The sequence below is a fragment of the Pseudophryne corroboree genome, chromosome 9 (genome assembly GCF_028390025.1).
Source record: "Pseudophryne corroboree isolate aPseCor3 chromosome 9, aPseCor3.hap2, whole genome shotgun sequence".
In the NCBI taxonomy this organism is placed as follows: domain Eukaryota; kingdom Metazoa; phylum Chordata; class Amphibia; order Anura; family Myobatrachidae; genus Pseudophryne; species Pseudophryne corroboree.
The window spans coordinates 457,794,317-457,814,205 of record NC_086452.1 but is presented as its reverse complement, the minus strand read 5'-3'; the positions used below and the strand labels follow the sequence as shown (position 1 = coordinate 457,814,205).

Here is a 19,889-nt window from a genome sequence, read left to right as displayed (position 1 = left end):
TATTACATTGTTGTAATTAACAAAGATACCTTTTAATAGGTTGTATCGGGTCACAGCTAAAGGAGTAGTGTATTCTGTGTCAGTAAGGCAGATTGTACAGGTGCCTCGTGTATTGCGTTGTAATGACTTTTCTTCGTGTTATTGTTTAGTCCGTATTGCGCATCCTGAGACTGGTTGGTAACAGTCTAGGGCATATTTACTAAACGTTGGTTTTCATCAATTTCAGATCGATATGTTTCCAGAGCTAAAACACATATTTACTAACATTTAAAAATGAAATAAAAATCATGTGTTAGTAAATGTGCATTCTAGCCCCTGAAACACATCCTATGAGATTAGTGGTGGCTCCTACTTACTCTTAGTAGGGGGGCTGCCCATACCCCTCTGCACGGACAGGAGAGCGCCAGCTTAAGTCCCAGCATTTGCACCATAACTCTGGCAGGTGTCGGGACACGTACGTGGTTAAACTGGGTACTAATCCATCCGCCCTACGTCTGCCCTTAAATACCAGACTGCACCCATAACAGAACAAATGTATTTTTGGAGTGTTAAAATTTCAACGTTCAGTTCGTTGGCTTTACACAACATTAAATATATATGTAGGTCAGCATCCTGACAGGGTTGCCATGTGTTGGGATAAAACGCCTCTGGATTAATTAGCAAGTGTTTCATGTTGAACCTTAATCCAACTGGCAGCTCGGAAGCGCGGGCCTGTGAAGTAATCGCAATGCGCGCACATTTATCTCGGCACAGGGCGGCTCACCTCTCAGCAGGGCTATCTGGCTCAATGAAACGGATTAGTGGAGGGGAAGACAGGGTCTCCGTAGCGAATATCCCCCCCTGCAGCTGAATCCCGAAGCCGTTTAGTGGGTCTCCACGCAGGACGATCTCTGTGCACTCTGTGTGTATGATCTGCCCACCGGGACCCACAGTGCTGGAAGCAAGGGACACTGCAAAGAGACAAGAGTTCACTGCCAGGTATACTGCAAAGAGACAAGAGGTCACTGCAAGGGACACTGCAGGTAGCTGAACTCCGTCCAGCAGGGACCAGTTCTATACTGTAGCTCTTGCAGGTGTCATAGGAAATAACGCTGCATTATATCAGACACAGTGGCTGCGACTCACATATAGATTATAGTTAGACGCGTCACTGCAATTGTATAACATGTAACTGAAGATTCTAAAGCCCGTGTGAGGGCTGATTCGGGAGACCCCTTACAAGAGCTCTTGTGGTCCTTTTTCCGCTGCCGCCTCCTGGTCAGGGTGGTCCTTGGGCTCATCTGATGTGCAGAGCGGGGAAGGGTGTTGGAGTTCTGGCTGCTACTAAATCCCGGGGTTCCCGCAGATGATGAGGAAGAGAAGTTGGTGGCGACCAAAGCTGGAAAGAAGACGAAAAAGAAAATCAAATTACAGCTCACACTTTGTATTCATATCCGAAATACAGAAATGCTGGGTAATATGCAGGATAACAGGACTATAATGTCAGCATCTACTGATTAGGGGCTGCCATGACCCCTGTCTGTGAGTGGGAGGCGCTGTGTGGAATATGCTCAGTTCTCATTTGTATTTAAACAAACAGTATGAGGTTTACTAACTCATCCAAGTCAGAAACATTCATTCATACACCCCAGGCGGTTCTGTTTACGTAAGTAAATCTACTTATCCACCAAGTGTATTTCAAGGTGTAAGCCCACCTGTCTTCTGAACTACCCCTGCATAAGGGGGTGGGGGAACGGAGGATAGAAATCCCTACTGTCACAGGTGCACCCAAAAACACACGTTAGAAACGTGAGACGGAGAAGAAATCAACGAAAAAACACAATAGTAAAATAGCAGCGCTGGTAATTAAAGATGATCTAAAACAGATGGATGGAATGAAGGGTTCATATTTAATAGAAACAAACATATCAATTGTTTTAAAACTCATAAATAAAAGGTCACCAAATTTAAGCTGCTCAATTAATAGTGTCCGTTCCTTTTGGTATACACTGGACTGCAGATGGGTGTACAAGAAAACAGCTTTTTCAGTAACTGCAGTGAAACGCGTCAGGTGTTATCCCTGGTTACCTATACAAAATTGGATGCTGCCCCCGACGTGCCCAGACCAATACTGGACATCTAATCAGTTTCGCAGAACCAATTCTTGGTGAACAGATTCGCTTCTGGGGTCATTTCCAACGCTCACTCCACATCGAAGACACCATACTCTGGTGAGGACCCAGGACACTCCTTCAAGGGACTGCACCTCCAGCGGTGCATATGTGGTAATGATTTCCATTTGGACTGTGCATTCAGCTCCTAATATTTTCCTGTACACCCATCTGCAGTCCGGGTTATACCAAAAGGAACGGACACTATTAATTGAGCAGCTTGAATTTGGTGACCTTTTACTTTATTTATGAATTTTAAAACAAATGATATGTATGTTTGTTTCTATTAAATGTGAACCCTTCATTCCATCCATCTGTTTTTGATAATCTTTCATTACCAGTGCTGCTATTTTACTATTATGTTTTTTCGGTGTCTTTAATAGGACTGACTAGTTCTGTTTGTGTAGCAGCAGCATTAGAACTACCCAATCTGCGCCTGATTTTAACCTTGGTTATCCAATCTCACTTTTTAGAGAAGAAATCAATGCTATTGAGATTACGATGTATCCCGTTCCCGTATAAAGCGGCCGTGGAGCACAGTGTATCCCGTTCCCGTATAAAGCAGCCGTGGAGGAGCACAGTGTATCCCGTTCCCGTATAAAGCAGCCGTGGAGGAGCACAGTGTATACCGTTTCCTTATTAAGTGGCTGTGAAGGAGCAGTTTATCCCGTTCCTGTATAAAGTGGTTGTGAAGGTTGTGGTTGTGAGCACAGCGTATCCCGTTCCTGTATAAAGCGGCCGCGGAGGGCACAGAGTATCCCGTTCCCGTATAAAGCGGCCGTGGAGGAGCACAGTGTTTCCCGTTCCCGTGTAAAGCGGCCGTGGAGGAGCACAGTGTATCCCGTTCCCGTATAAAGCGGCCGTGGAGGAGCACAGTGTAACCGTTCCCTTATAAAGCGTCCGTGGAGGGGCACAGTGTATCCGTTCCCGTGTAAAACGGCCGTGGAGGAGCACAGTGTATCCCGTTCCCGTGTAAAGCGGCCGTGGAGGAGCACAGTGTATCCGTTCCTGTATAAAGCGGCCGTGGAGGAGCACAGTGTATCCGTTCCCTTATAAAGCGGCCGTGGAGGAGCACAGTGTATCCGTTCCCTTATAAAGCGGCCGTGGAGGGGCACAGTGTATCCGTTCCCGTGTAAAACGGCCGTGGAGGAGCACAGTGTATCCCGTTCCCGTGTAAAGCGGCCGTGGAGGAGCACAGTGTATCCGTTCCTGTATAAAGCGGCGTGGAGGAGCACAGTGTATCCGTTCCCTTATAAAGTGGCCGTGGAGGAGCACAGTGTATCCCGTTCCCTTATAAAGTGGCCGTGGAGGAGCCCAGTGTATCCCGTTCCCGTATAAAGCGGCCGTGGAGGAGCACAGTGTATCCCGTTCCCTTATAAAGTGGCCGTGGAGGAGCACAGTGTATCCCGTTCCCGTATAAAGCGGCCGTGGAGGAGCACAGTGTATCCCGTTCCCTTATAAAGCGGCCGTGGAGGAGCACAGTGTATCCGTTCCCTTATAAAGCGGCCGTGAGGGAGCACCTTGTATCCCGTTCCCTTACAAAGCGGCCGTGGAGGAGCCCAGTGTGTCCGTTCCCGTATAAAGTGGCCGTGGAGGAGCACAGTGTATCGCGTTCCCTTATAAAGCGGCCGTGGAGGAGCACAGTGTATCCGTTCCCGTATAAAGCGGCTGTGGAGGAGCACAGTGTATCCGTTCCCTTATAAAGCGACCGTGGAGGAGCACAGTGTATCCCGTTCCCGTATAAAGCGGCAGTGGAGGAGCACAGTGTATCCCGCTCCAGTATAAAGCAGCCGCGGAGGGCACAGAGTATCCCGCTCCAGTATAAAGAGGCCGTGGAGGAGCACAGTGTATCCCATTCCCGTATAAAGCAGCCGCAGAGGAACACAGTGTATCCCATTCCCGTATAAAGCAGCCGCAGAGGAACACAGTGTATCCCGTTCCCGTATAAATTGGCTATGAGGGAGCACATTGTATCCCGTTCAAAGCGGCCGTGAAGGAGCAGTGTATCACGTTCCCGTATAAAGCGGCCGTGAAGGAGCACAGTGTATACCGTTCCCTTATTAAGTGGCTGTGAAGGAGCAGTTTATCCCGTTCCTGTATAAAGTGGTTGTGAAGGTTGTGGTTGTGAGCACAGTGTATCCCGTTCCCGTATAAAGTGGGCGTGGAGGAGCACGGTGTATCCCGTTCACGTATAAAGTGGCCGTGGAGGAGCACAGTGTATCCCTTCCCTTATAAAGCGACCGTGGAGGAGCACAGTGTATCCCGTTCCCGTACAAAGCGGCCGTGGAGGAGCACAGTGTATCCCGTTCCCGTATAAAGTGGCCGTGGAGGAGCACAGTGTATCCCGTTCACGTATAAAGTGGCCGTGGAGGAGCACAGTGTATCCCTTCCCTTATAAAGTGGCCGTGGAGGAGCACAGTGTATCCCGTTCCCGTACAAAGCGGCCGTGGAGGAGCACAGTGTATCCCGTTCCCGTATAAAGTGGTCGTGGAGGAGCACGGTGTATCCCGTTCACGTATAAAGTGGCCGTGGAGAAGCACAGTGTAGAAGTAAATAGACAAGGCCTGATCTACAATAACTCACAGGACACTGAAAAAATAAAGTAATTGGCTAAAAAATAAATAAAATACAAGACCCTAATTGCTAAAAATAAAAAGCAACCCCCCCAAACCACCACCTCCTCGTCCTGACCCCATCAAAAATAAGACACAAAGCTCTGTTTATGGATAGACAAGGAAGAAAAAGATTGCAACTATTGTACACTACATGTTCCAGCATGTCCAGTATAAATAAGATGGAATCTCTAGTGACTGGACATGGGAACCAGATTTTTATTTTATTTTTCTAACTTCAACAGAAACTTGCAGAGCGCCATTCATTAATCTACAATGTTCTGTCATTATTACTCTATTTATTTCCTCATCGGTGATAAACACTGGGCGTCCGCTGCCCGGTCCCGCATGTGCGCTCTTATTACTGTTCCAGATCCCGTAAGATATTGATGTTCTCTAATTAGTTACTGGCATCTGTCAGGCTTCCTACACTCTACTACAGACGGCCATCTATCTTCATACAGCCATGGCAGAGTGCTGCCGGCTAATTCCTATCCATGTGCCCGCTTATGGGGAATCAGATGTAGTATTAACCCGTTACTGCCACAAGGCCTCCGCCAGGCCATGCCATCTCCTGGCACAGATTTCTGCCTCGCTGATAAAATCCCTCTTCTGAAAACATTCAAGAATGCTGAATATTTCACTGCAAGAGAGGATATAACCAGCTATTTAATTATTATTTTTTATGAAAAAGAAAGCTAATGACAATCTGATTGGTCACCATGAGCGAGACGGCAGCTTCTACTCCCATTCAGAGGCCACTATGTGGAGAAATACGGTTTGTGGTGACGAATTACCTGAACCTGTGTGTTTTCCAAAGCAGGTATAGATCAATTCATAAAGTTTCATTTTCTCATTATAGTATCTGGCTCCTCATTTACATAGAATGCCGCTGGCTCTCTGACAGGCCTGGCCAATCTGTGGCTCTCCAGCTGTTGTGAAACTACACACCCCAGCATGCCCTGCCAGTGTTTTAGCATTCCCTAATAGCAAAACTGTTGCAGGGGCACGCTGGGACTTGTAGTTTCACAACAGGTGGAGAGCCGCAGGTTGGCCAGGCCTGCTCTATGCATAACAAGCAACATTGTAGGATCACACAGTGCACAGGTCACGGTGACAGCGCCACAGTACAAGCGCAGAGTAACTCTCCGGAACCCTGTTACTGAGTGGCTGAGGCCGTGTTCCAGGTTTCCAGTGATGTTATACATTAAGCAAAATGGAAAGTAGTCCTATTTATATCTAGGGTTAACGCGGTGCTATTCTACCAATGCTGCATAAATGCTCTGGCATGTGTTATTTCTGTCCATAGTGACGTGTATTAATCCGAATGGGAGCAGCCTCCCGTCTCTGACATAGAGAAGATCACTGAAAGTGGTCCCAATACACACTGCTAGATTAATTAGCTATGGAGGGAAGGGACTGTAATCTGTGCCTGTGTGTGTCTGTCAGTGATTTTAAATCTACCAGGCTAGGACTGGTGTGAACGTACAATCACTGTAATGATGTGCGATATGCTGGCACTACTGAAAAATAAAAATAAACAGTAAAAAAAAAATAAAAAAAAATCTACCCCCCAAAAATATAAATAAATAAATTAAAAAAAATAATAATAAATAATAATATATCTCCTATATAATAGCCCTATTCTGTGACCTTGTGATTCATTTGCTAATGCTGGGCGGAGTCACAACAGTGGGCGGAGTTATTCAAATGAGTCACAGAGATCTGGCCAAATCTACAGGAGACTAGGAGCAGAAGCAGATAGCATGGGCATTGGGCATGTCACAGGCAGGGGTGCATACCTCCCAGCTTTCTGCAGGAGCTTTCTCCAGGCAGAAGGAGGGAAACACACTCGGCAAAAAGGGGGCGTGGCTTCACGGGAGGGTCCCCGTTTTCGTCAGTGAGGGGGCTTGCCCAGCGCTCTGTGAGCTGCTGGCATGCCCCCAGGGGCTGATTATGAGTCCGGGGGGCACAGGGCACTTGAGACAGGGGAGCCCTATCTCATTGCTGTGCCTGCTGTGGGTTGGGGGCGTGGCCTAATCGTGCCCGCGCGGCCACGCCCCCTTATGCAAATTCCGATTTTTATTTTTTTATTTTTTTATGGGATTTTGGCCCCTCAGCTAGGGCTAAATCCATAGGACGTGGTCGCTCCCCCTACACACCCGCACAGGGAGAAGAAAGCAGGGAGACTGCTGCCCCCCTGCAACACCACAGACATGCCAATATGCAGCAGCGTGTGCTGACTGTAGCACAATGCTGCTGCTGTTGCTGGCAGGACGGGGGGAGCTTCTGAGCTGGGACAGAGCTACTCCAGCCGGGGGGCCCCCTAAAACTGTGGGGCCAACGGTACGTATCCCCTGGCCACCCCCCCCCCCCTTAATCCGGCTCTGCTGCTGGAACCCCCCCGTAATCCGTACCCCCTGATGCCCCCTCTCCCTCTGTCTCCACTATTCACCGCTGCTCTGCTAAGCAGAACAGCGAGTACAGGAGCTTTCCAACTGCCCCCCCCCCCCCACCGCCGGACACTGCGACCCGCGGGTGGGACAGCCCCCAAAAAATGGGACTGTCCCGCGAAAATCGGGACATTTGGGAGGTATGGGGGTGTGTGAGGGGTATGTCATACAGACAGACGGGCACCGGCTCACTGTGTGCTTGACCCCCCACATCGGCATACTCAGCAGGGTCTCTCTGGTGCGGAGGAGCGTCACTTTCTGACACACTCCACGCTTCTTAGCTGCAGTTTAGTGGGGCACCTGCCGCTGTGCAGGTTCCATACTGCCTCTGTTATCTCCAGCCCCGACAACCCCACCGCTAGCTGCAGCGCTGCCACCCGCAGTGGAGTGCGCCCAGCTCATTCACACACTTTAGCTGGCGGGTAGCGCTGCAGAAATCCGAGCTGCTTGCAGGCTCTGACCCACTCCTCCCTCCAGCCGCAGCGTCTCCTGGGAGCTAACCAGTCACTCCCAGTCTCCCATTACCACAGTGCCCGGAAGCCGTGAGGTCCGCGCCACGTGCATGCTATGACCCCCTCCTCCCTCCAGCCGCAGCATCTCCTGGGGGCTAACCAGTCATTTCCAGTCTCACCTTACCACAGTGCCCGGCAGCTGCGCGAGGTCTGCGGTGTGTGACTGAGGAGGGGGGGAGGGATGCGGACTGGCAGAGAAAGCAGGACTCCAGCCTGAGAGAGTCAGCCATGCCAAGTCTCCAGCAGCAGCAGATCCCAACAGGTTGGAATGGAACAGCAGCAGCCAGCAGCAGTGACTCCGGTAAGACACATCTGTCTGTCACCACTGTTTTGTCCCTAATACCAATCTCTCCCGTGCCCTGTGTTCTATCATGTCCCTGTCACCCCTGGCCTTGCCCTGCCACCCTTATTCTGGCCCTTTCACCCTTATCCTGGCCCTGTCACCCTTATGCTGGCCCTGTTACCCCTATCCTGGCCCTGTCACCCCTGTGCTTGCCCTGTCAACCCTATACTGGCCCCGTCACCCCTGTCCTGGTCCTGCCGCCCCTACCCTGGCCCTGTCACCCCTATCCTGTCCCTATCATTTCTGTCCTGGCCCCGTCACCCCTGTCCTGGCCCCGTCACCCCTGTCCTGGCCCCGTCACCCCTGTCCTGGCACCGTCACCCCTGTCCTGGCACCGTCACCCCTGTGCTGGCACCGTCACCCCTGTGCTGGCACCGTCACCCCTGTCCTGGCCCCGTCACCCCTGTCCTGGCCCCGTCAACCCTGTACTGACCCTGTCACCCCTGTCCTGGTCCTGTTACTGCATACCCTCCAACTACCTTTTATGGCATGTACAGTACCCGCAGCGCCTCCAGACCTCTCCCCAGTGCACTACACCTCCGCACCTTCCCCTCCACCACATGCGGCACTCCACCCCTCCCCCACATGCTGTGCCTCCAGACCCCCTACACCACCCGTGGCTCCCACTCCTCCACCCCTTCACCACCCACAGCACCTCCAGGCCCCTTCCACCATTCACCCCCCTTATACGTCTCCCCCCACACCTGCCCCCCTCCACCCGCAGCATCTGCAGACACCCTCCTCCATCAGCGGTCCCCCCCTCACCCACCCCTCCCCCACCAATGGCACCCCCGCACCTGCCCCTACACCACCTGCAGCACCTCCGGACCTCCTTTCCCATCCGCCGCAACACCCGTACCTGCCCCTACCCTACCCATGGTGCCTGCGGTCCCCTACCCAACCCCCGGCACACCCATCCCACAGCACCTCCGGAACCCTTCACCCATCCACAACATCCCCACACCTGCCCCTCTCCCACCCGTAGCACCCCTGCCCCTCCCCCACCTGCAGTGCCTCCGGACCCCTCCCCCATCTGCATCCCCCACTCCTCTGCCCCTCCCCCACTCGCAGCACCTCCCGAACCTTCCCCATCCGGGCCCCACCCCCACTTCTGCCTCCCCTCCACCCGCAGCATCTACAGACACCATCCGCAGTCCCCCCCGCACCCGCTACATTCTGTACATCGTGCCCTGCAGGTGCTGTTCACGCCGTCGCAAGGGGCTGCGCCTCCTTCACCATCGCACGCCCTTTCATTGTGCAATATTTAACCACTAACAAAGGAATGCAGGTAATACTCCATATAATACAAATATTAAACCCCAATAAGGCATGCAAGGGTTAAGGGGGCGTAGCCCCTTGCAACGGTGTGAAGAGCGCCCGTAGGGCGCGATGAAGCACCTAGTATATATATATATATATATATATATATATATATATATATATATATATATATATATATATATATATATATATATATATATATATATTTTACATACGCTTACATCTATTATATATTATAATGATACATTTATTATAAACTTAATAATAATACAGTGTAGCACATACAGAAGAGATCGGCAGGAAGGGGCGGAGACCTGAGGTGGGCGGGGTTAGCAGCACACCTACATTTACAGTACTCTTGGCTTGAACCTGGGTTCCAGGTGGGGGTCTTACAGTGGCCGGGGTGGTGCGTGTGACAGTAGCCGACACAGGGGTCCCAACAGTGGTGGTGCTCGCTCTTCTGCACCTTAACTGCAAGACAAAGAGCACAGTATATGGGTATATGCGCCATGAAGTCACAATCACCATCTTTAGCCACTGATTTCTAGTGTACAGCAACGCACGGGTCCTACATTCAAATCATATCATCTCATAAGTGCAATTTTGCAGTAATTTGTAATGTTAGAAACATAAAGAGTTGGACTACCTGCTGGCCAGTGCAATCACGACTCAGTCATTGGTAGGTGTGCAGGTATTTATGTAGGTGTCCTTGTTTTAGGGCTGTACCATTTATAATCATGTCATGTAAAGGTAGAGGACAAAAATAAAAAATGGGAACCCCAATACAGAATCACAGAACAGGGCACTTTAAGAGTCAGCGAGGAACCTCTTGCAGCCCTGACAGCCATATTACACACAACCAGGACGGTGCAGCACCAGCCCACTTGAGTGTAAGACCCTGCTCTTCCAATATGCCTGGAATCCCTCTCTTACCCAGGTATTTCCATTGTGCGGTCCACTACTTGATGCAAGACTGGTTTAGTTTAGTGCATAGGTCTGTGTGTGGTGCATTATGTGTTTTAGAAAAACGCGTGGGTGCTTGTGCGTTTGGGCACTAGTGTAGAGGGGGGACAGTAACTTGCCTCCAAGGCTATGATACACCGTTGGAGGATGGTTGTGATCTGCCTGGAGATTAGGGACAGAGGCGCTAAATGCTATGGGTTCTATGTACTATGACAAATAAGGAGGAGATACAGTAAGACAGTGCTAGGAGGGTCACGTAATGCAACGCAATTGGGTAAAAACCCTTAGAAGAGGAGGATGGCGATTAACTCGATCTTTAACCTTATTAAATCAGGTATGAAATGTTCATAAGCCTTCTGAAAGCTACATAATGAAAGCACATGTGATTGGTTACCGCTTATCGGTCGTCTTATCTGCAGTATATGCAGCCCACATACAGGCTGGCCCCAGTGGGCCTGGACCTAGGGGCATTAACGTACGAGGGGCGCTATCAGTTTACAATGGGGGTTCTCATTTGTTTTTGTTTTTTAATTATATACAGTTCTGTAAGGGTTCAAAGGGGGTGTGGTCATCTCAGGGGCCAGACTGTGGGCTCCAGTGAAGTCCGTTCCCTCTCCCTGAGAGGACTGGGGCCGCAGACGGGCTCGGAACAGTTACTACTGGTGACTCCCTTCAAAACACAGAAGGGAGTAGTTTGCATTGATGCCTCCAGGATAACGGATGGGCTAAGGGCCCCATTTGCTAATCTGGGCCCCCTGCAACAGTGTCCTCACCGTGATGGCGGTCCTGCTCACAGAAAATAGCATTTTGTTCACATAACCTTTTTCATACTAAAATAGCCGTCGCTTTAGTCTTCTAAATACTGCAGACCATTGCGTTGGCAGACACCATATGCATCATTCTAGGATTAGGGTCTATGTAATAAGCCTTGGAGAGAGATAAAGTAGAGACGGAGATAAAGTACCAGCCAACCAGCTCCTGTCATTTTTTTTAACACAGCCTGTGATATGGCAGTTAGGTGCTGATTGGCTGGTACTTTATCTCCTTCCGAGTCTTAGTACATAGACCCGTATTTTCTTTACAGGCAGCCAGAGCTACAGCATTGGCTGCCTGGGATACACCACCCCTACATATTGCTAAATGACGCAGCTCCAACCTTGCCCTGCCGGATGGCAGCCCTTCATGCATGAGATGCTCTGGATGAAGAGCGTTTCTCCTCTGCAGACTGACTGCAGGCAGCTGTCTCTGACCGTCACCCTGACCCCATCCCATGGTGGAGAGCCCCCGGGGAGCAACCTCTACATTCACCAACCAGTCTCCGGCGGCCTCAGAGACAGCCTGCTGTGATGTGCCGGCAGAATCTCCAGTTTCACATTCTCCGTGGTGCTGGCAAGCAGCTGCGTAGCTTCTATCACGGAGCAATGTTCTGTACTGGTGCCATCGATGGAGAGGATGTGGTCGCCGGGGTGCAGAGCCCCACACCTGCAACGGGAAGGAAGGACTCATGATGGTGCCCGTGCGTTACACAAGAACAAGACACAACATTTGCTCAAAAAAATATATGTTTTGTAATTTAACCCATTAAGGACAGATCTTGGCGAATATTACTTATATCACATCTACCACTACCTAATTAGGGAGTATGGGACTCAGGGTTGACACCAATTAGGTCAACACTCATTAGGTCCACGGGTGTAGTATGGTATGCTGGTGTCCGGGCTCCCGGCGACCAGCATACCGGCGCCGGGAGCCCGACCACCGGCATACCGACAGTGTGGCGAGCGCAAATGAGCCCCTTGCGAGCTCGCTGCGGACACGGTGGCGCGCTACACACGCCACGCTAATTTAATTCTCCATCCAGGGGGGTCGTGGACCCCCACGAGGGAGAAAAAGTGTCGGTATGCCGGCAGTCGGGATTCCGGCGCCGGTATACTGTGTGCCGGAATCCCGACACTTAGCATACTGAAGACTACCCAGGTCCATACCCATTGGTCGACAGTGGCTAGGTTGACACAAACAAGGTCGACATGAAAAAAAGGTCGACATGAGTGGTTTTTTTTTGCGTCATTTTCTGCGTCAAGTGACCGGGAACCCCAATTAGTGCACCGCGTCCCCTTGCACTCGCTCGCCATGCTGCGGGCAAGGTGCCTCGCTCTGCTACCGCTGCGCTCGGCACAGGTTACCGTTCCCAATCGTAGTCCACGTGGATTGAAAAGTATGAAAAAGTCCAAAGCAAAACTGTGAAAAACTCATGTTGACCTTTTTTCATGTCGACCTAATGGCCATGTCGATTTATTTCTAGTGTCGACCTATCCACTGTCAACCAATGGGTGTCAACCTAATTGGTGGCGACCCAGAGTCCGGATAACCTAATTCGGTCCACCAAATTCATCATTGTCTCCTTGCTAATTGCTACAGATGGAGTCAAATTTATTGCAGCGAATGGTTTTCCAGGGCACGGAATGTTTTCCAGCTGTTATGCCAATATTCCGAACCGTAAGTAAATGATACAATGATTTATTTCAAGTTAGCGTAGTATCTTCATGTAATCCTTATGCACAATACACATGCACACTGCAATAAACACTGCTCCATCTGCGCGTTATGTAAACAGTCATAGGACCGGATTAAGGGCTCTGGGTCTGGAGTTTTGTTATGGGCTCTATTACCCTCAAGTATATTTTACCAGCTCAATAATGAATGGGAAATTCCTGCAGGATATAGACACTCCATTGCTCTTACCCTAGATTGCTAGAAGTGACCAACATCCATTCCCACCAATCACCTCGCCCAAGCTGGGCGGTGGCAAATCCCAGCATTTTACAGGGGCATCAGAACTATAGGGGGCAGTGTTATAGGTTATGCACAAACTAACCACCCATATTACACGGACATCTAAGTGTAATAGGTCATTCGCCACCCTACGCCATGTACCCAAAACAAATGCCCACGCCTCCATTCTAGCCGCGCCCACGTCTACTTATGCGGAAGCCGGGACATTTAGGGGGTGTGACGGACGGACAGGGGCACACATTGAAGAGAGTAAGAAGAGGATATCTCTCATGATCTGATTTTGGAACCAAAAATTACCAACAGTCACAAAAATAAAAAAAAGTTTTTAAAACAATTGAATATAAGGAAATGGTGATCTTAATATTTCATAAACTTATCATAGCGGCTGGGAATTGCGCCCTCATCACAAGAACATACCAGACCTTGCAGCGCCATTCTAGAATTCTGACTTTAAAACCAGGAACAACAAAGAAAGTAAACTTAAATGCAGATTTATTTGAAGCCACACTTTCACATAACTTACAAAGGAAAAGTCAATGTCAGAACCGCACAAAACTAAAGTGCAAGGAAAGGTCTATGGAGTCTGTGCATTATCCAACACGTTAGCAACAGTGGCAGTTAAGCAAGCCGGATAGACAGAGCAGGTATGGCAGGCGGAGCTGCAGCCCACATTCTCGTGGCTCCCCTAGGCATGAGCCTAGTGCGCCCATATTTGAAATCTGTCCCTTGGATGAGGTTTAGTGCGCCACAGGAAGCTGGAAGTCGTAAAGGTGCAGAGAGACTGGCGTGACGCAACACAGACATGCCCCATCCTCCCATCAGGTACCTACCTGTCCACTACACTGGCAGGCTTCACTTTATCGATGACTATCACTTGCTTGTTCCGATGAGTGCCGGTGCTCAGAGATATTCCTAGCGTGGAACCTGGTGGTTTGGCAATTTCCACCAGCAAAGGTCCTGATGCGTTTGTCACAGTGTCTGGGGGTGGAGAAAGACTGGTTAATTTGGGGACAGAGAGCTGGAGATTTCAGTCATTAGGATACTTTGAATTCAACACAATATGTAAAGTCTATTTTCAGCCTAGATTTTACTTATACGCAGATCAGATTGCTGATAAAATGTGTTTCGCTTTGCTGTATGCTAAGGAACTCCGGTTATTTCATTACACCATACATATTGTGCTTTACAGACCCTCAAAGAGTGGCACAAATGCTGTTTCATGACCTCAAGTGCCAACATTTATGCAAGTTTCCCTGGTTACACAGGGAAGGACAATTAGTTAGACCAGAATATGGCCGGAGTGGGAGAGACTGAGGGTGTTTCTTACGTTGGAATATTGGGGGTAATTCAGAGTTTATCGCAGCAGCAAATTTGTTAGCAGTTGGGCAAAACCATGGGTGGGGCAGATGTAACATGTGCAGAGATAGTAAGATTTGGGTGGGGTGTGATCAAACTGAAATCTAAATTGCAGTGTAAAAATAAAGCAGCCAGTATTTACCCTGCACAGAAACAAAATAACCACCCAAATCTAACTCTCTCTGCACATGTTACATCTGCCCCACCTGCAGTGCACATGGTTTAGCCCATTAGCCAACAAATTTGCTGCTGCGATCAACTCTGAATTACCCCCATTGTCAGTCTTGAAGCCCATCATTCTATAAAACCTAGATGTATAGGGACTTAAAGTGAGCTGTATTTTTGGGTGGGAAAAAGGAAGAGTAGAAATGAATAGCGGGGTGGTTCTATGTTCTATGGCGGTGAAAGGTTGGACTTCAATGCAACATGGCGGGGATAGGCTCAACGGGACATTTTCAAAGACCTAATAGCACTAATGCATACCCTCCAACATTTTACACAGAAAAATCGGTACATATTAGAAAAGGGGCGTGGCCATGGGTAAAGGGGCGTGGCTACTATACTTTCAATGGAAGTTTGAAGAGACAAAAATCTGTACAGACCATAAAAAAAAAAAAAAATACTTTACATGCCAAAAAGGTATAGTTGGGAGGGTATGCTAATGGATTCTGAATTTAGAGGCAGATTTAAATAGTGTTACTCAAGGTTCCTCATATAGAATACCTACTAATAAAATTTAATATATTCATAAACATTTCTACACTGTGATAGGACAAGATCAGATTCATTTTTTTTTATATTTCCCCCGCCATCATCGCTTTGTCTCCAAAGAGATCAGCCCCTATAGCGGAATATGCTGGCGCTAGTTTATAATAAACGGTTAATAAATGAAGGGAGATTATTAGTCATTTCATATAACACAGATTACGGCCTTCGTGTAACTGGCAGCTGCAGCCACCGCTCCGGCCCAACATACAGAATTACACGTATTTCCGATAAATCCACACAGACGGAGTTGAATCTGGTCCAATCAATTAATTTCCTGCACCAGATGAAAAGCCGAGTGACTGTGCCTCGGAGCGATCCAGCTTGTTAAATGACTCCCATCAAGATGCATCAGAACATCGAGTGCCCTCACCCAGTAGGGACTGGAAGGCAACCTGCCAGGGCCGAGGCAGACACAGGACCAAGGTCCTTCCCCCACCAGCCTGCAGGGCACTTAGTTCAGCAAAAGTATCAGGAAACGTTGTGTTCGGTTTCTTAGAGGGACCAGCAAGAATTACAGCTCATAGAGGCTTATGACGTCCATGCGTTAATGTCGCCTTCTAAAGCAGAGGCGTGTTAGATGTCTAAATGGGCCATGGGTCACTCCGGGAGAAGAACTCCTTTGTAGCAGGCGCAACAAAACGCAACATCATTAAACAGGTAAAATACGTAGAATTTACTACAGGGGAAGGGGCGTTATGTTTTAACGGGTATTAAGGAGTATTAAAGAGTTCATATGACCACAAGGCCTGACTGTAGTCAGATGCCAACCGGGCTTTCTGCCATGCCCCGGACTGACTGATCACGATTGATTGGATCATTCTCAGACATCACACTTCAGTTAAGGCCATGCACGCAGTAATAAGTAGTGTACCAGTGGTCAGCGTGGCACAGGTGAGTGTGGTTATCTTACAGACTGCTGGGGTACCAGGCATGAAACCGGTGCAGTTCCGTTACCTGGGAGAAGGTGGGTATTTATTACTTCCCCCAAAATATTCTATCCCTGGTGGTCTCTCCTCCACACACAATCTCTGCACCACGGCACATAAACAATGCAAGCATCAGATAACATGAGAAGCGATCTACATACATACTGTATATGCAGAATGCATTGCAATTTATTTCTATCCAGTATATGATGTGTATCTACTCACTGCTCAGAATGACAAAGCTCTGCTGTTTTTATACAAGTTACCAGCTCAGGTCACCTCCCCCTCACCGCAACACCACACTCAGTGCCACCTCCCCATCACCGCAGCACCACTCAGTGCCACCTCCCCCTCACCGCAACACCACACTCAGTGCCACCTCCCCCTCACCGCAACACCACACTCAGTGCCACCTCCCCCTCACCGCAGCACCACCTCCCCTTCACCGCAACACCACACTCAGTGCCACCTCCCCCTCACCGCAACACCACACTCAGTGCCACCTCCCCCTCACCGCAGCACCACACTCAGTGCCACCTCCCCCTCACCGCAACACCACTCAGTGCCACCTCCCCCTCACCGCAGCACCACTCAGTGCCACCTCCCCTTCACCGCAGCACCACTCAGTGCCACCTCCCCTTCACCGCAACACCACACTCAGTGCCACCTCCCCCTCACCGCAGCACCACACTCAGTGCCACCTCCCCCTCACCGCAGCACCACACTCAGTGCCACCTCCCCCTCACCGCAACACCACACTCAGTGCCACCTCCCCCTCACCGCAGCACCACTCAGTGCCACCTCCCCTTCACCGCAGCACCACTCAGTGCCACCTCCCCTTCACCGCAACACCACACTCAGTGCCACCTCCCCCTCACCGCAGCACCACACTCAGTGCCACCTCCCCCTCACTGCAACACCAGTCACCTCTCCTTCACCACCACACTCAGGTCACCTCCCCCTCACCACCACACTCAGTGCCACCTCCCCCTCACCGCAGCACCACACTCAGTGACTCAGTGCCACCTCCCCCTCACTGCAACACCAGTCACCTCTCCTTCACCACCACACTCACAGTCACCTCCCCCTCACCACCACACTCAGTGCCACCTCGCCCCTCACCGCAGCACCACACTCAGTGACTCAGTGCCACCTCCCCCTCACTGCAACACCAGTCACCTCTCCCTCACCACCACACTCAGCTCCCCCTCACCGCAACACCGCACTCACAGTCAGCTCCCCCTGACCCCAGCACCGCACTCACAGTCAGCTCCCCCTGACCCCAGCACCGCACTCACAGTCATCTCCCCCTGACCCCAGCACCGCACTCAGTCATCTCCCCCTGACCCCAGCACCGCACTCACAGTCATCTCCCCCTGACCCCAGCACTGCACTCACAGTCCGCTCCCCCTGACCCCAGCACCGCACTCACAGTCATCTCCCCCTGACCCCAGCACCGCACTCACAGTCAGCTCCCCCTGACCCCAGCACCGCACTCACAGTCATCTCCCCCTGACCCCAGCACTGCACTCACAGTCCGCTCCCCCTGACCCCAGCACCGCACTCACAGTCATCTCCCCCTGACCCCAGCACCGCACTCACAGTTTTAAATACCTTTTCAAGCATAATTTTTAGTTTATGGGGATCCCAGACAGAATTAACCCCCTCCCACCCCCTCATAAAATCGCCCCAGAACCTCCAGCTCGCTCACCCATAAGAGCAACCTCATATTCAATCTGGAAGACGGCCTCTTGGCTACATTGCCGGAGGATGCTAAGAGCGTCGGTGAGGGGAATGTTGTGAAGAGAGATGCCATCCACATACAGGATCCGGTCCCCAACTTTCAAGGTTCCTTCCCTGCGGGAGAGAGCAGACAGCCTCAGTACAGGATCAGCTCACCATAAGAGCACTCCTAGACATGCAAGCGAAAGGGTCGGCGTTCTCATTTCCATTGGCCAAGGGGGTTACAGTATACGTGCACGCATCAATTATTAACAGCATTAACCTAAAGGGTGATTTCTAAAATCCAGATACCCGGGCATGTGTTCCCATTTTAACCCTTTCATATATCATGCAGTCTCCTAGGTAACCAGGGGTACAGCCGCTGCAACAAGCCAGTCATTTTAAGCATTGGCATCAGACTGAACCCGTAGCCTAGGCGCACGTTAGACACAGGAGCTATGAACGTTGCTCCGTTACTGGATGGGATTTCTTTTGCCTCTAGAACTGTACAAATTAAAATGACAAATGCCTTAAATCATCCCCGATATCCGGCAGCGGCTCACTTTGATCAGAACAATCTGCTTAAGTCTGTCTGTCAGAGCCGGGGCACCTGCATATGTTAATGCAAATTCTCCTCATTGATTTATGGTAAGGAATCAAGAGGCTCTAAGGCCTGCGGGATTCAGGCTTCCTGCAGTACAAGGTTACTGCGTCAGAACCATTGTGATAGAGGATGGGGGAAAGAAAGAGATAACACAGAGGGGGCTGGTGACAGGACGGGAGGGGGGGGGGGCGCTATGTGCATACAGAAAGAATAAGAGTTGTCAAGGTCGTTTAGAAAAGTGAGGTCCTAGTGACAGAGGAGAAGTAGGAGTTAACAGGTGGTCTACAAAGGTCTACGAAACATAGAAGAAATCTACTGTTCAGTGATAAAGGTCTTACATACAGACTGGATCTCGTTCTCCTACAGTCACTGTGAGGAGCTCCGACACCCAATACAATGAGGACAGGTATATCCAACAATCATCATCATTAAGCAACTTCTCCTATGGTCACTGTGAGGAGCACTGATACACAATACAATGAGGACGGGTACATCCAACAATCATGATCACTAAGCACATTCTCCTACAGTCATTGTGGAAAGATACATCCAACAATCACTAAGGACAGGTACATCCAACAATCACTAAGCACATTCTCCTACAATCACTGTGAGGAGCACCGATGCACAATACAATGAGGACAGGTATATCCAACAATCATGACCACTAAGCACATTCTCCCACAGTCACTGTGAGGAGCACTGATACACAACACAATGAGGACAGGTATATCCAACAATCACGATCACTAAGCACATTCTCCTAAAGTCACTGTGAGGAGCACTGATACACATTACACTAAGGACAGGTATATCCAACAATAATGATCACTAAGCACATTCTCCTAAGGTCACTGTGAGGAGCACTGATACACATTACACTAAGGACAGGTATATCCAACAATAATGATCACTAAGCACATTCTCCTAAGGTCACTGTGAGGAGCACTGATACACAAAACACTAAGGACAGGTACATCCAACAATCATGGTTACTAAGCACATTCTCCTACAGTCACTGTGGACAGATACATCCAACAATCACTAAGGACAGGTACATCCAACAATCACTAAGCACATTCTCCTAAAATCACTGTGAGGAGCACTGATACACAATACAATGAGGATGGGTACAGCCAAGAATCATGATCACTGTGAGGAGCACTGATACAACATGATGATGATGATGATGATGATGATGATGATGATGATGATAGGTATATAACAACCATGATCACTAAGCACATTCTCCTACAGTCACTGTGGACAGATACATCCAACAATCACTAAGGACAGGTACATCCAACAATCACTAAGCACATTCTCCTACAATCACTGTGAGGAGCACTGATACACAATACAATGAGGATAGGTATATCCAACAATGATGATCACTAAGCACATTC

At 49.7% G+C, this 19,889-nt stretch overlaps 1 protein-coding gene across 9 annotated transcripts in view; it reads right to left on the bottom strand.

Moving 5' to 3' along the window:
• Positions 1 to 19,889, bottom strand: part of GRIP2 (glutamate receptor interacting protein 2) — a 594,020-nt gene that overhangs the window by 72,756 nt on the left and 501,375 nt on the right. For 8 of the 9 annotated variants that reach the window (XM_063941247.1, XM_063941246.1, XM_063941251.1 and 5 more), the window contains exons 7-12: positions 17,869 to 18,014; positions 13,938 to 14,085; positions 11,627 to 11,796; positions 9,697 to 9,822; positions 1,220 to 1,378; positions 764 to 950 (exon numbers count right to left, since the gene is read on the bottom strand). In XM_063941247.1, the coding sequence (XP_063797317.1) occupies positions 764 to 950; positions 1,220 to 1,378; positions 9,697 to 9,822; positions 11,627 to 11,796; positions 13,938 to 14,085; positions 17,869 to 18,014 (936 nt within the window). The remainder of the gene's footprint in view (positions 1 to 763; positions 951 to 1,219; positions 1,379 to 9,696; positions 9,823 to 11,626; positions 11,797 to 13,937; positions 14,086 to 17,868; positions 18,015 to 19,889) is intronic. The other variant, XM_063941244.1, reaches the window with a different exon arrangement.